Below are 16,652 nucleotides of genomic sequence, written 5' to 3' on the forward strand. Positions count from 1 at the left end.
TCAAGTTAATATATTATATTTTTTATTATATTTTTTATCAGTAAAAAAGGAGGGAGTGACACCTCAGCTCCATCGTTACTGTTTTATATTATATATAGATATGCAGAGAATTAGAGAGATTTTAAGGATTAATTTAAATTCTGTAGAACTTTTAGATATAATACGGATAAAATAATCTTTTTATAAATAAATATAATAATATAACTAAAGTTAATATATTATATTTTTTATTATATTTTTTATCAGTAAAAAAGGAGGAAGTGACACCTCAGCTCCATCGTTACTGTTTTATATAGAATATAGATATGCAGAGAATTAGAGGGATTTTAGGGATTAATTTAAATTATGTAGAACTTTTAGATATAATTAGAGATATTTAAGGGATTAATTTAAATTATATATAACTTTTAGATATAGATATGCAGAGAATTAGAGAGATTTTAGGGATTAATTTAAATTATGTAGATCTCTTAGATATAGTACATATAAAATAATCTTTTTATAAATAAATATAATAATATAACTAAAGTTAATATATTATATTTTATATTATATTTTTTATCAGTAAAAAAGGAGGAAGTGACACCTCAGCTCCATCGTTACTGTTTTATATTATATATAGATATGCAGAGAATTAGAGAGATTTTAGGGAGTAATTTTAATTATGTAGAACTTTTAGATATAGATATGCAGGGAATTAGAGATATTTTAGGGATTAATTTAAATTATGTATAACTTTTAGATATAGATATGCAGAGAATTAGAGAGATTTTAGAGATTAATTTAAATTATGTAGATCTCTTAGATATAGTACAGATAAAATAATCTTTTTACAAATAAATATAATAATATAATTAAAAGGAGGAAGTGACACCTCAGCTCCGTCGTTACTATTTTATATTATATATAGATATGCAGAGAATTGGAGAGATTTTAGGGACTAATTTAAATTATGTAGAACTTTTAGATATAGATATGCAGAGAATTAGAGATATTTTAGAGATTAATTTAAATTATGTATAACTTTTAGATATAGATATGCAGAGAATTAGAGAGATTTTAGGGATTAATTTAAATTATGTAGAACTTTTAGATATAGTACGGATAAAATAATCTTTTTATAAATAAATATAATAATATAATTAAAGTTAATATATTATATTTTATATTATATTTTTTATCAGTAAAAAAGGAGGGAGTGACACATCAGCTCCATCGTTATTGTTTTATATTATATATAGATAAGAAACAAAAATATTTATATTTATAATAGGGATAAAATTAACCCAATTTATCAACGTTAGAATAAAACGGGCTATTTGATATTCTATTGGGATAGTGATAAGGATAAAGATTGGGATAAAGATAAGGATAAATGGTTGGGATAAGAATAAAAATATAATAGTCGAGAATTATTATTCAATGTTTGGTATGTGGGATATGGATAGAAATAAAATAATACATTTTACTATTTTAACCTTATTTAAACTGCATAATATTAATTTGAGGGGGTAACATAGACTTTTCCATCCTATTTAAATCGAACTAAAAGCTTGAGCTTTTAGTTCAATCGGTTTTATGACATGGTATCAAAGCCAGTGTGACCAAGTGGTCCTAGGTTCGATTCCTGGCAGTTCCATTTGTTGAGTTATTTGCAAGACATGGTCATCTGTCTCACTCTTCTATCTCCCAAACAAATACGGGATAACTTATCTCGTGTTTTTTTATCCTTATCCCACCTCCCCTTCTAACAAACAACATCGAAATTGCACAATTTTAAACGTTATGGATAAAATTGCTCCCGAACTAAAATATTAGGGTAGTTTTGCACCATAACCGAAGCTTAAACTTTAAACAAAATATCAAAAAGTTGCCAAGTTGCCATCTTTTGAAGTTATGAATATCACCCACCTCATTAATAAAACTTGCCAAGTGTCCTAAATTCATCAACTCATCAAATTACCAATTTCATGACTCATCCTAAACAATTATTAGCAATTACTCTAAACACCATACAAAAAAAAATCACTCCTCCACTTGTAATTTCTCTCTCTAATTATAGCTATATCCTCATTTCTCTATCTTCAAGTACAATTCTTTCCTTTTCCCATGTCCACCCACTTGAAAATCAATGGACCCTTCTGAATATTCTGCCAGGTACCACTAAATAACCCCCAAATATAAACACCCAATTCAGATTTTCCCCCAATTTTTCACTTTTACTGTAAAGCTTCAATTTTTAATTTTCTTATCTCTCCTATGGCGATGGGTTTGTCTTGTTCTGGGATTTTTTATTACTATTCTTGAGGTTTGGTGTAATGGGGTATCTTCTATCTTATTTAATTTTATATTCTGTATCTTATCTTTTCATTATAAAATTAATAATTGTGCTGATATTTTTCAATTGTTAGATAAGAATGTGGTGTATCCTTGTAGGATTGAGGTGTATTTTGGGATGAATACAAGAAAAAGTAGCTGTTTTTCAGTGAATTTTTTATTTTGCGATCTGGCTGTTTCTGGGTTCTTATCTGATTGTGATGTTTCAATTTATATTGCCAATCAGATTCTGATTGATACTTAATAATGATAATAGTACATGATTCTTGTTGTCTTCTGTGTGATTTTGATGGGTTTTGATTATTTCATAGCCAGTAATTTAGATTGAGGTCTCAAATTTCTCTCTTGATAATGAGGAAATTATAGATTGTAATCGGTGACGGAGCCAGAATTCATTGATAGTGAGTGTTTGTGACCGTATGAGTGCTAAATTGATATTTTTTGGGGTTTTATATAAAAAATTGAAGCCTGTCACATAGTTTCTATGGAATTTTTGGCGTTTTCTAGCGACTAGTGGGTGCTTACTATTGTCTCTCGTGATTTATGAGTGCGAAATTGATAAATTTTGAGTTTTTTACATAAAAATGTAAGGCCCTTTGCATAGTTTCTATGGAATTTTCGGTGTTTTCTAGCGACTAGTGGGTGCTTAAGCTCCCTGCATCTGTCCCTAAGTGACCTATTACCACCTATGTTGCACGGACACTTCAAGTTAGTAGCGTATCTGTGTTAATGTCCGTGTCCATTTTCGTTTGTAGGCTATTTTACGAAGGTTACGTTTTAAAAATAACGTGTCCGCACATGATGATTCTTGTCTTCTCTATGATTTTGATGGGTTTCTTTTCTATCACTTGATTATTTCATAGCCAGTAATTTAGATTGAGGTCTCAATTCTCTCTCTTAATAATCAGGAAGTTATAGATTGTAATCAGTGATTGATACAGAATTCAGTGATGGTGAGTGCTTGTGATGGTCTCTCGTGATTTACGAGTCTTGATATTATTGGGGTTTTATATAAAAAAGTAGGCCCGTTTCGGCAGTTTCTATGGAATTTTCGGCGTTTTCTAGCGATCAGTGGTTGCTTAAGTTCTATGAGTGCTAAATTGATAATTTTTGAGTTTTTTACATAAAAAAGTAGGCCCATTACATAGTTTCTATGGAATTTTCGGCGTTTTCTAGCGACCAGTGGTTGCTTAAGTTCTATGAGTGCTAAATTGATAATTTTTTAGTTTTTTACATAAAAAATAAGACCCGTTTTGGCAGTTTCTATGGAATTTTCGGCGTTTTTTATGGGGTTTTTGGTGTTTTCTAGCGACCAGTGGTTGCTTAAGTTCTATGAGTGCTAAATTGATAATTTTTGTGTTTTTTATATAAAAAAGTAGGCCCGTTACATTGTTTATATGGAATTTTCGGCGTTTTCTAGCGACTAGTGGGTGCTTAAGCTCCCTGGATCCGTCCCTAAGTGACCTATTACCACCTATATTGCACGGACAGTTCTAGTTAGTAGTGTTTTTGCTTTTCTTGTCCGGGTCCATGTTCATTTTGTATCCATGTCCATTTTCGTTTATAGGCTATTTTATGATGGTTACGTTTTAAAAATAACGTTGTCCGTGTCCATTTCTTTGTCCGTGTCTGCGTCCGTGCAACATAGATTACCACTCTTAGTAATTTAGCTTAAGGTCTCAAATCTCTCTCTTAATAACCAGGAAGTTATAGTAGACGACGTATCCTTGATTCACTGGGTCTCTCGTGATTTATGGGTGTTAAATTGATATTTTTTTGGGTATTTCTACATGAAAAATTAAAGCCCGGTACATAGTTTCCATGAAATTTTCGGCGTTTTCTGGGTACCAGTAGGTGCTTGAAGCCCTCCCTAGCTCCCCCTAGATCCATCCCTGATTCTAAGTGATTGCGATGGTCTCTCGTGATTTATGATTGCTAAATTGATTTGTTTGGGTGTTTTTACATAAAAAAATTAAAGCCCGGTACATAGTTTCCTTGGAATTTTCGGCATTTTCTGGTGACCAGTAGGTGCTCGAAGTCCTCCCTAGCTCCCCCTGATTCTAAGTGATTGTGATGGTCTCTCGTGATTTATGATTACAAAATTGATTTGTTTGGGTGTTTTTACATAGAAAATTAAAGCCCGGTACATAGTTTCCATGAAATTTTCGGCGTTTTCTGGCTACCTGGACCCGTCCAAACAGAATTTTATACTCCATAAATAGTACATGATTCTTGTTGTCTTCTGTATGATTTTGATGGATTCCATTTATATGATTTAAATATTTCTGAGCCAGTAATTTAGTATAAGGTCATAAATTCATCTTATTCTATGATTTTTTCGGGTTTTTTCGGTTCCTTCTATATAAGTAATTGCTGATTTTGTGTTCTGTGTCTCAAATTAGAGAGATGATGATAGAGGAGAAGCAGAAAAAGTTTCTTACGGTAGCACCGTTTCAGTGTGCGTGGAGTAAGGATTTGAAATTCAAGGAAGCCGGGAGAGGTTGCGTGGCATTCGATGCTTTTGCGCATAATGATGTAACTTTGGTGTTTAGAGAGAATGTAGGAAGCCAACATTATCATTACAAGAGGGATAATAGTCCGCATTATACTGTAATTCTCGGGAGTCATAGGAACCGGAGATTGAAAATCGAGGTAGACGGGAAAACTGTAGTTGATGCAGAAGGTATTGGACTTTGTTGCTCTTCTTCTTTTCAGAGTTACTGGATTTGTATCTATGACGGGTGGATTAGTATCGGTAACGGAAGATATCCGTTTCAAAATCTCTTGTTCCAGTGGTTAGATTCGAACCCGAATTGCAGTGTTCAGTATGTTGGTCTTAGTAGCTGGGATAAACATGTCGGTTATAGGAACGTTAATGTGTTGCCGTTGCCGCAGAATCATATGTTGCTTTGGAAGCAAGTTGATTTTGTTGAGCACGGAGGCGAGGACGGGGACGAGGAATTGGAGGACGAGCAAATGGAGTATGAGAAATGGGGACTTGAGAATTACTTGGAGAATTGGGAATTATCTGATGTGATTTTTGTTGTCGGTGACGAAGAAAGACCCGTACCGGCTCATAACGTTATTTTGCAAGCATCTGGTAGTTTTCCTTCGAGTTTGTCAGACGAAGATGTTATCGAGTTGAAAGATGTTGCTTATCCGATTCTCCGTGCACTTCTTCAGTTTATCTACACGGGCCGAACACAGGTATTGTTCGTGTGCTTTTTTAACTGATTTTCTTATATTAATGCTTGTTGCTTGGTTTAATTCGATACCATTTTATCGGGATATCGACATATCTGTGTTAAATGTACGAACTATTTCCCATTTTGCGTTTCTTTTTTGAAAATTTTCCGGAGTTTTGGTATTTATTTTTGTGGATTGCTATTTACTGCCCCCTAATTACTACCTACCGACCCCATATTGACATTTTTGCCCTTTTCATATTTTTCTTTCAAAAACTGTTAATTGGTTCTCTCTTCCGAGCAAAACTGAAATTATGAAAATAATTGATGTGTGACAACCCGAGAACCCCAGAAATGGATGTTACGAGTCGGAAACATCGGACGATGTACCAATTTCGAAAAATTTACGTTTTTTTGTCGCAGGTGGTTTGAAAAAATGCCTGGCAATAGGCCAGGCGGTCACTGAAAGCGTTCCAGAACGCTTTCAGTGACCGCCTGGCCTATTGCCAGGCATTTTTTCAACCAATTAACATAAATTTTTTGAAATTGGTACCTCGTCAAATGTTTCCGTCTCGTAATCATCCATTTCCGGGGTTCTCGGGTTGTCGCGCATCAATTATTTTTATAATTTCAGTTTTGATCGGACGAGAGAACCAATTAACAGTTTTTGAAAGAAAAATATGAAAAGGGCAAAATTGTCCAATAGGAGGCAGTAACTAGTAATATGGGGACGGTGAATAGCAACACCCTTATTTTTTGGTCCGAACCCCTTGTTGAACAGGCAGACGAGTGCTTCTGCACAATTCCGAACTGTGCAATTTACTGATATTCTGGAATTTTCGAGAGTTGTGGTATTTTTTTGTCAGCCAGTTTTGGAATTCTGCAATTTACCGATATAATAGGCGGATGCGCTCCCCTGCCTGTTTGACGGGGCAAATTATTAGAAGCACCCGGCTCTCCATGTCAAATGGAGGACCTTCCATACATATTTTGACACGTGTAACATGGACCCACGTATATTATAAGAGGCCTCACTATTTTAATTATTACGTGAGGTCACAATACACGTGTCCAAATGTGAATTGGGGGTCCTCCGAGTGACATGGAAAACCCGGTGCTTAATATAAGAATTCGTTTTGACGGACGTTTTGGAAAAAAAAATGCCGGAACTCTTGAAATATTTCCAAAATGAGAATAGTTTGAATTTTTACCACAAACATGTCGATATCCCCATTTAATCCCGGAATGACTCCTTTTCACATTCGAAATTCAACATAGATTTCGGAGTCGCAACTTGTTTCATTGCGAGCTTTGAGCCTACGATTTGAAGTGGTGCTGTTAGCAAAGCAGTGTGAAGAAACTTTGGACCGGTTTAAGCTAAACAAGAAGTTGTTCGGCTCTGGTAAAAACGTGGAATTATTATGTCCGAACTCTCGACCGCATTGTTCTTCAACCTTCCCGGTTGGACTCCCTGTCAATGTGCAAAAGCTCAAAAAATTTCAGTCAGATGGAGATTACAGCGACACGAGCATTTTTATCGAGGGCTTTGGTCTTGTTGCTCGGCCTCACAAAGTCATTTTAAGTTTATGGAGTTTCCCATTCGCAAAGGTGAGCCGTCCTTTTTCTACTTCCTATTGCTGTCTCTCTAACATGGTTTTTACGCGGTTTTCGTCTAAATTGTTGTGGCAATGTGACTTCGTTTTATTCGTTTTTCGAATCAAACAGATCAAATTTAAAGACAATAATTGCAATGCAGATGTTCACAAATGGTATGAGCGAAAGCAGTTCTTCCGAGGTTTACTTAAGCGATGTCTCACCGGACGCATTCAAGATCATGCTTAACTTCATGTACGGTGGAGAAATCGGTTTGGAAGATACTGCGGAGTTCGGAAACTTGTTACTGCAGCTTCTTCTTTTAGCTGACAAATTCGGAGTCGCTCTTCTTTACCAGGAATGCTGCAAAATACTTTTAGAATGCCTCTCGGAGGTAGTTAGCTAGCCTTTATCTTATGTATATTCCGGAAATTTGTGATACGTTTCTTGTTGTCCGATTAGAATTATAGAACGGAGAAGTGACTTGCGGTTTCGGACTTCTGAAAACGAAACAAGAGATATCCCTTTTCCGATATTGAATCAAAAGATATTGATACGTTTCTATGTGCATTATTATATGCAGGCTTTGGAGTTCTCCTAATGGAAGAGGTTCAATCTATTTATGCACGACGACGAAGCCGAGAAAATTACGGAAGTTAAATTGGACTATTGCTCTAACTGTTGAACTTTGTTGCAGGACTCAGTATGTCCCATCTTGCTTGCCGTTTCGTCAATTCCATCATGTAAACTCATTGAAGAAACCTGCGAGAGGAAATTCGCAATGCACTTCGATTATTGTACGACTGCAAACCTCGACTTCATCTCATTAGATGAGACGACTTTTAGCAGTATCATTCAGGTGGGTTATATTGCTTTTCGAGGTGTTAATTTTCAGATTGAGTGGGTCGCTTGAGAGCACATTAGATCAGGGGCGGAGGGTTAGGGGGTCACGGAGGTCCGTTAACCCCCCCGACTCCTGGGAGAAGATGAGAAAAAAATAGTATTACCGATGGAAATTTCCGTCACTAAACATATAATTTATTGAGAATTTTTCACGGATTTGACGGGTTAAATGCACAGTTGGTCATTGAACTTACATAGTTATCTCAAAATGGTCACTCAACTTCGATTTGTCTTAATAAAATCACTCAACTTTGAGTTTTGTCTCAATTAGGCCACTCTGGCGATTTCAGAACGATGATATAGGTGACATACATGTCTGACCAAAACGTCACATGACATCCACGTATGCGTCACTTGGCTATCACGTATCGGTTATTTTTATGAAAAAAAAAACAAAATTTAGTTTTTTTTTTATAAAATAACCGACATGTTAGCTGTCACGTTTCGTTTCGGTCAGAGATCTGAGTTGACTCATGTTGACGTGTCACCCATGTCATTATTTCGATGCATTTTAACCACTGAAATCGGCAAAGTTACCTAATTGAGACGAAACTCAAAGTTGAGTGACCATTTTGAGACAACCTTGACCAATGGTGCATTTAACCCCGGATTTGACATCACAAATGGTTGTGACAAATTATCCAGTCTCCGAAGGGTAGCCCCCATAAAATTCAGTAATTTTTAACAAATTTCCGTCAATTGGCCCTCCGAGTAATTAGTTCTGGCTATGCTGTCGCATTAGATACATGGAGATGCATATGCTGTGTCTATATATCTAAAGAAATAAGGACGAATCGAGCTTTCTTTTCGAGAAAAGTTCCCAACTTGAGAAGTTGGTCGGTCCACGGCGAGTGAAACATGCTCCATTGTTGATTACTTAGTTGTAAACAGCGCGGGGGCTCTAGCTAGGAAGAGTTGTAGAATTAGAAGTCTCGTCATTGGTTAGTTCTTGGCGTAGCGGTAAACGTTGGGTTCGAGTCTTAGGAGCGGCCTCTTGCCAAAAAATTGGCATGGGAAGGCTTGCCCCCAATACACCCTTGTGGTGGGACCCCTCCCGGGACCCTCACTTAGCGGGGACGCGTAGTGCACCGGGCCGCCTTTTTTTATTGATATACATGCCGTATTGATGATGGACACTCCTAAAACAAATGGTGGGTTTTGCAGCATCAAGATCTAACGGTAACATCAGAAGAAAGAGTTCTCAATGCTATTTTAATGTGGTGCATCGGAGCTACGGAGTTGTATGGGTGGGAGAAGGTGGATGAACTCGTGGCAAGTTCAAGTCCCGACCTTATTTTTCAAGACAGGCTCCAATCTCTCAACAACTTGTTGTCATTTGTGCGATTCCCTTTGCTGCCATCTCACATGCTCGAAAAGGTATATTGGCCCCCTGATACGGAGAAATCTATTGATCGGTCTTTATTAAGAATAGATTATAAGCGTCTGCAACTATTTTGCAGTTGGGACAAAGCAATCTCTGCAAGCACATTCACATGTTCTATTATCTTGTAAGTCGTACAGCGCGTTTTGGAGAATACGACAGTATATGGAATACAGATCATATATTTGTGTATTGATTTTCTTCTATGCTAATGTTGTAGGTGAAGGAGGCGATCGATTATGTGGAATTTGGACCAGCAAGGGCGAAAATTGACCAAAAGTAAGCATCGATAATCGATGTGCAATTTTTACATAAGTGATAGCTTTAAGAATAGAGCTGTCAATTTTTGACGATTTACGGAGACAATCCGCTTGACACGGTTATCAGTTTTGTTGCATTTATATCGTATATAATCATGGAATTACACCTAAAGATGTTTCAGTAGAATATATTGGTAAATTACATATTCTACTTGGCGCAACGGTAAACGTTGTTGTCGTGTGACTGAGAGGTCACGGGTTCGAGTCTTAGGAGCGGGCTGTTGTTAAAAAAATTGGCACCCTTGTGGTGGGACCCCTCCCCGGACCCTCGCTTAGCGGGGACGCGTAATGCACCGGGCCGCCCTTATATGGGTAAATTACATATATGGTGTACAACCTTTGTCTTATTTCACACTTTGGTGTACAACAAAAGTGTACAACATTTTGGTGACCTCCCACTAAAGTGTACAACCGGTAATTGTGACCGGTCAACGCGACACGTCAGCAATTTGACCTTTTTAAAAGTCAAAAGTTGACCGGTCAATGCGCCACGCTAGCAATTTTGACTTTTTTGAAGATTAAATTGCTGACGTGGCACGTTGACTTCATGTTGACCGGTCATAATTACCGTGAGGTCACCAAAAGATTATACACCAAAGTGTCAAAAAGGACAAAGGTTTGTACGCCACGTATGTAATTTACCCTAGAACATATATATCACCTTTTCATGCAATAACTGGCGGATGTAACAAAAACTCTTTACGGAGGCGATGCTTATATAATTAATACAATTCTTTTTTACGCATTTCATACTGCTATAGTTGAGGAAAATTACTGTGAATGGATAACTAACACGGTCTTTGTTATGCAGCATACGATTTCAACACCGGAGATCTAGTTACAAGGAGCTGCAATACATTTGTGATGGTGACAGAAATGGAGTTCTTTACTATGCAGGCACATCTTATGGCGAGCACCAATGGGTTAATCCGGTTCTGGCTAAGGTGAGCTCTTACATATTCTTTTATTTTCTATTAACATGAAAAACGGGAAAACTCCGAATTGGATGAATGGAATGGATGCTATGGAAACAGAAATGGATATGGAAACAAAAACGTGGAAACGGTATTTGTAAGAATTATAGGAAACAGAAATATGGGGAAACGTGAACGTAATAAAAATATATGGATATATCTATTATTCTTAAAATTATAAGAATTTATATATATGAGGGCGAGCCTTGGCGCACCGGTAAACGTTGTTCCCGTGTGACCGAGAGGTCACGGGCTCGAGTCTTAGGAGCGGCCTCTTGCCAAAAAATTGGCAGGGGAAGGCTTGCCCCCAATACACCCTTGTGATGGGACCCCTCCCCGGACCCTCGCTTAGCGGGGGACGCTTAGTGCACCTATATAAAAAATGGCATACAAGTCGCATTATAGAGGGAAAAAAAGGTGGTTCGCATCAAAACGACACTTTTTTGAAAAACTCGTAGGAGGGATAAATTATACCCATGGTCCCTCAACTTTGGTTTTCTTTCTGGCCCCTAAACTTCCAAACCAGACATAAAAGTCCGTTAAATTTGCCATTTACTAACATAAAAGCCCTTTAACCATTTTTCACTCCAATAGCGGGTAACACTCTATTATAGAACGGCTGGAAATGATATTGAAAGCAACTTCTATTATTAAACTTCTTGATTTTGAGGTCATTTAGATTTTGCTTCCTTGGTTAGGAGATAGAAAGTGGCTGTTTAGAGAGTTCCAAAAATAGTAATTTGGAAAATCGTAAATGGTGGTTCCTTAGAAAATATTGTTCTAAACAACGTTAATTCTTGGACATTTTCATTTTGAGATTGTCATCAATGATTTTGAGGTCGTTTACTTTTTTTGCGCTTTTAGACGTCCGGTTTTGAAGTTTAGGGACCATAAAGAAGGCCAAAGTTGAGGGGCCATGGATGTAATTTACCCCTTATAGAAAATGATCTAGAAAGAGGGCGAGCCTTGGCACAACGGTAAACGTTGTTGTCGTGTGACCGAGAGGTCACGGGTTCAAGTCTTAGGAGCTGTCTCTTGCCAAAAAAAAAAAAAAAATGGCAGTGGAAGGCTTGCCCCCCAATACACCCTTGTGGTGGGACCCCTCCCCACGCATACTGCATCGGGCCGCCCTTTTTTTAGAAAATGATCTAGAAAATATTCAGGGTTTACTGAACATGTGATTAGTATTGGCTAATAGATCCACTTCTGAAAACATATTATATCCTAGGGAATGAGTTTCTAAACCTTAAAGAAACGTTCTTTAATTAAAGAAACGAGACCCAAAACGTTCCGAGAGCCTCGGTCTCCGAAACGTGAAGCGCTGTAAATCACTATTGTTCTTCATCTTGTAAATTGCGTCTTGTTCCTTGCAGAGAATCACCATTGCTGCTAGCAGTCCCACTTCAAGACACACGGACCCGAAGGCCTTGGCATCAAGAACATACCAGGTAGCTTAAATCTGTTGGTAAAAAAAATCTCCACAACTCATTCCGAGGTTTGTTTGTGGTAAAGAAAATATTGTTTCCATTCATTATTAGGGAACATCTTTCGCGGGACCTCGGATGGAAAACGGGCGTAAATGCTCATGGTGGATGATTGACATTGGCGAGGATCATCAGGTCTGTTCTCCTAAATCATTTTTATTATGATCTTATCGTTAAATCCTATGTTGCACGGATATTGAAACTGAAACAGAAACAGTTGTTATTTCTAAAAAATAGTCTTCAAAACAGGGGGACCGAAATCACCTCTATCAGGGATGGTTTCGGTCCCCCTGTCTCCGGAAGATTGGGTTGAGGGTGTCAAGTTAGCGAAGAATTTTATACACACACACACGTAGGTGTAAAATTGGCCTCCCCGAAGTAGCAATCTTGTATTTGCCACTGTTTCAGAACACAATGAAATTGAAAACGGACACAAAATGCGGAAACGCTATTGAAGAGGAGTTTCCGTGCAACATAGGTTAAATCGAATGTAAACATTTCATAAAACGGTATGTCGGGTTGTGATACAGCTAATGTGCAACTATTACACGCTGAGGCAAGATGGATCAAGGGCCTTTTTACGATTCTGGAATTTGCAGGTACGATGACCTTCATCTTAAAGCTTCTGACCTTTATAATTTTCGTTGATTGTGCTCTCGATCTTTCAATTTGATACATTCAGCCTTGATCAGTTATAATCTTACCCGTTACCCCGGCCGACAGGAAAGTTAGCTACCTGTCTTGTTTACTATGGGCTTAATATGTTGGTTTTCTTTTTTCTTTTGGAGCCCCTTAGTTGAGGGGCCCTGCGCGGTCGCCCCTCATTTCACCTCTCAGGGCCGGCCCTGCTAGGCATAGTGGAACCACACCAATCCGTCCAGAACTTGGTGGAGAGGAACCACACCAATTTATCCCGAACTTGGTGGTTGAACTCCCCCAAAATTCAAGAATTGGGGCCTCAGAATCACTAGCCAATATGTTTTTCTCTCATGCCTTTCTTTGTTCATGGTTCAATATTCTAGTGTTCTACGCGAAGAGAACCACACTAATCATCCCGGACTTGGTGGTTAAACTCCCCCAAAATTCAGTGACTATGTGTCCTAGGCGTAGAGGAACCACACCAATCCATCCCGAACTTGGTGGTTGAACTCTCCCAAAATTCAAGATTTGGGACCTCAGAATCACTAGCCAATATGTTTTTCTCTCATGCCTTTTTTTTGTTCATGGTTCAATATTCTAGTGTTCTACGCGAAGAGAACCACACTAATCATCCCGGACTTGGTGGTTAAACTCCCTCAAAATTCAGTGACTATGTGTCCTAGGCGTAGAGGAACCACACCAATCCATCCCGAACTTGGTGGTTGAACTCCCCCAAAATTCAAGAATTGGGGCCTCAGGATCACTAGCCAATATGTTTTTCTCTCATGCCTTTCCTCATTCATGGTTAGATATTCTAGTGCCCTGGTCGTAGAAGAACCACACCAATCCATCCCGAACTTGGTGGTAAACTCCTCCAAAATTCAGTGACTGTGTGTCTAGGCGTAGAGGAACCACAACGATTCATCCTGACTTGGTGGTTAAACTCTCTCCTCCAAAATTCAGTGACTATGTGTCTAGACGTAGAGGAACCATACCGATCCATCCCGAACTTAGTGGTTAAACTCCCCCAAAATTCAGTGACTGTGTCCCCTACGCGTAGAGGAACCATACCAATCCATCACCAACTTGGTGGTTAAACTCCCGCAAAAACTCCTTCAAAATTCAGCGACTATGTGTCTAGGCATAGAGGAACCACACCGATCCTTCTCGAACTTGGTGGTTGAACTCCCCCAAAATTCAGTGACTATGCCACACTGATCCATCCCAAACGTGGTGGTTAAACTCCCCCAAAATTCAGTGACTATGCCTCCTATGTGTAGAGGAACCACACCAATCCATCCCGAACTTGGTGGTTAAACTCCCCAAAAACTCCTCCAAAATTCAGTGACTACGTGTCTAGGCATAGAGGAACCACATCGATCCATCCCGAACTTGGTGTTTAAACTCCCCCAAAATTCTAGAGGAACCATACCGATCCATCCCGGACTTTGTGGTTAAACTCCCCCAAAATTCAGTGACCATGTGTCTTAGGCATAGAGGAACGACACCAATCCATCCCGAACTTGGTGGTTGAACTCCCCCAAAAACTCCTTCAAAATTCAGTGACTATGTGTCTAGGCGTAGAGGAACCACACCGAACTTGGTGGTTGAACTCCCCCAAACTTCAGTGACTATCAGTGCAACCCACCCATCAAAACGCTCAATGTATCAAAAGACCCCAAAATGATTCCTTTTTTCTTTTCTAATACTCAATGTTTTGGTTTTTTTTTGTTTTTGCCCCAAAACTTATGCAGGGTTTGCTTGATGGTATGAATTAGACAAACTTGAGAGTACATGAGAATTGGGGCCACAGATTTCAAGAATTGGGGCCTTAGAATCACTAGCCAATATGCTTTTCTTCGTTCATGGTTCGTATTCTAGTGTCCTAGGCCTAGAGGAACCACACCAATCCATCCCGAACTTGGTGGTTAAACTCCCCCAAAATTCAGTGACTATGTGTCCTAGGCGTAGAGGAACCATACCAATCCATCCCGAATTTTGTGGTTGAACTCCCCCAAAACTAATATATGTTTTTCTCTCATGCCTCTCTTTGTTCATGGTTTGATATTATGGTGTTCTAGGCGTGGTTACGCTCCATCTCGAACTTGGGGGTAATTAGCATCGTTGGTCACAAAAATTTAGACAATGTCCCTAAAAGGTCACAGAAGTTCAATTTGTCTCAATAAAATCACTTATTTTGCTTTTGTCCCAATAAAGTCACTTTGATCTTTTCGCCGAAATTGTCGACGTGGCATCTCAACGTCACGTCAGCACCACCTGTTGTATAAAAAAATACAACTACACATTTTAATTGACAATCGATATGCCACGCGGGTTAATTTATGGTTAAAATTTTAATTGATAATCCTTATTTATTTGGATTAATTTGTGGTTAATTTTTTTTTATTATGACACATAGCGTTGAGTCATCTGATTAGACGTCATGTAATCAACTCCGGCGAAAAAATAATCCGTAAATGTCCAAAGTGACTTTATTAGGACAAAAACAAGACAAATTAAACTATTGTGACCTTTTGGAGACATTTTTCAAACTTTTGTGACCACCGTAATTATCCCGAACTTGGTGGTGGTTTAACTCCCCCAAACTTCAGTGACTACCTGTGCAAACCACCCATCAAAAGGCTCAATGTGTCAAAACAAAAGACCCCAAAATGATTCCTTTTTTTCTTTTCTAATAATCAATGTTTTGGTTTTTTTCGTTTTTGCCCCAAAACTTATGCAGGGTTCGCTTGACGGTATGAATTGGACAAACCTGAGAATACATGAGAATGAACAAACAATGTGTAAGCCAGGACAGTTTGCATCATGGTCAATAAATGGACCAAATTCTCTACTTCCATTCAGATTTTTCAGAGTTGTTCTTACTGGTCCTACTGCTGGTGCTTCTTCTGATCCATGGAATTTGTGCATTTGCTTCTTGGAATTATATGGTTTCTTTCGTTAATTTCAGGAGTTCTCACTTCAAAGTTTTTGTTTTTTTGGTTCAATAAATTGGGGGTGGTTATATTATAGTGACTGATAAATGAAAAGGTTTTGTATAATTGTTCAATAAGTTGTATACATCATTGTATAAAAACACAACACAAGTTTTTATAGCTTCTGTGGCAAAAAAGCATTGAGCATCCTGAGATTTTCTGTTCTTTTATAGCAGCTTTCTTATTTGTTATTTGGGATACAGGCCCTGTTTCAGGGGTGTTTGGGGGGTTTGAGCATCTACTGGTGTAGTTACGTTAAATTTTTTATGGAAATTGTGTATGAGTTTTTAATTTTTTATGTAAATATTAAAAATATTAATTTAGCATTTATAAATCACAAGAGAATTCTGGATCCATCATTGTTCTGTTTGGTAAAAAGATTTTTGGGGTAAAATTAGAGATTTGAGCAATTTTAGAGATTTTGACTAGTTAAATTTTAATAATTTGGTGAAAAGAAGTTTGAAAGAGTTTATTGAGTTTAAAAAGCTAGTGTTAGGAGATTTTTCAATTAGCTAGGATATTTTTACTTTTAATTAGGGCCCGTTTGTTTTACCTACTGTTTACTGTTTGTTGTTTGCTGTTACGATTTGTTGTTTGCTGTTACGGTTTACTGTTACTGTTTGCTGTTGATGTTACTGTTATGGTTTGTTGTTTGCTGTTGGAAAAAGTTTTTCCAAAAAGCAGAGATTCTCTGCTTTTGTAAAAGGCTGCTTTTCGGGTGTAAAAGGTAAATAGGAGATCACTAACCAAACACATAATACTGTTTTTCAGATGTAAAAGGCAAACAGGAGGTTACTAACCAAACACCTAAAACTCTCCTTTTTGAAGTGAAAATGCAAA

At 37.8% G+C, this 16,652-nt stretch overlaps 1 protein-coding gene across 4 annotated transcripts; it reads left to right on the forward strand.

The window, feature by feature from the left end:
• Positions 1-1,999: 1,999 nt before the first annotated feature.
• Positions 2,000-15,965, forward strand: LOC136235668 (BTB/POZ domain-containing protein At2g30600). 4 transcript variants are annotated; one of them, XM_066025508.1, is made up of 13 exons: positions 2,000-2,157; positions 4,740-5,544; positions 6,801-7,130; positions 7,279-7,509; positions 7,813-7,974; positions 9,183-9,395; positions 9,479-9,526; positions 9,620-9,678; positions 10,531-10,663; positions 12,067-12,141; positions 12,232-12,312; positions 12,708-12,776; positions 15,560-15,965. In XM_066025508.1, exons 1-13 carry the CDS (start codon positions 2,132-2,134, stop codon positions 15,779-15,781), a joined length of 2,454 nt encoding a protein of 817 aa, XP_065881580.1. In that variant the 5' UTR covers positions 2,000-2,131; the 3' UTR covers positions 15,782-15,965. The 4 variants fall into 4 exon arrangements, with proteins under 4 accessions (XP_065881580.1, XP_065881581.1, XP_065881583.1 ...); XM_066025509.1 differs by lacking the exon at positions 2,000-2,157 and adding an exon at positions 2,185-2,323; XM_066025511.1 differs by lacking the exon at positions 2,000-2,157 and adding an exon at positions 2,185-2,308.
• Positions 15,966-16,652: the final 687 nt, after the last annotated feature.

This window comes from Euphorbia lathyris, chromosome 7, assembly GCF_963576675.1.
Source record: "Euphorbia lathyris chromosome 7, ddEupLath1.1, whole genome shotgun sequence".
NCBI classification, from domain to species: Eukaryota; Viridiplantae; Streptophyta; class Magnoliopsida; order Malpighiales; family Euphorbiaceae; genus Euphorbia; species Euphorbia lathyris.

What these genes read in the sequence shown, in the direction of transcription:
- LOC136235668 (XM_066025508.1), top strand. Translation starts at nt 2,132, where the DNA reads ATGGACCCTTCTGAATATTCTGCCAG. An exon ending in TTTTAGAATGCCTCTCGGAG is followed by an intron (nt 7,510 to 7,812) that starts GTAGTTAGCTAG and finishes ACTTTGTTGCAG; the next exon opens with GACTCAGTATGTCCCATCTT. An exon ending in ACATTGGCGAGGATCATCAG is followed by an intron (nt 12,313 to 12,707) that starts GTCTGTTCTCCT and finishes GTTGTGATACAG; the next exon opens with CTAATGTGCAACTATTACAC.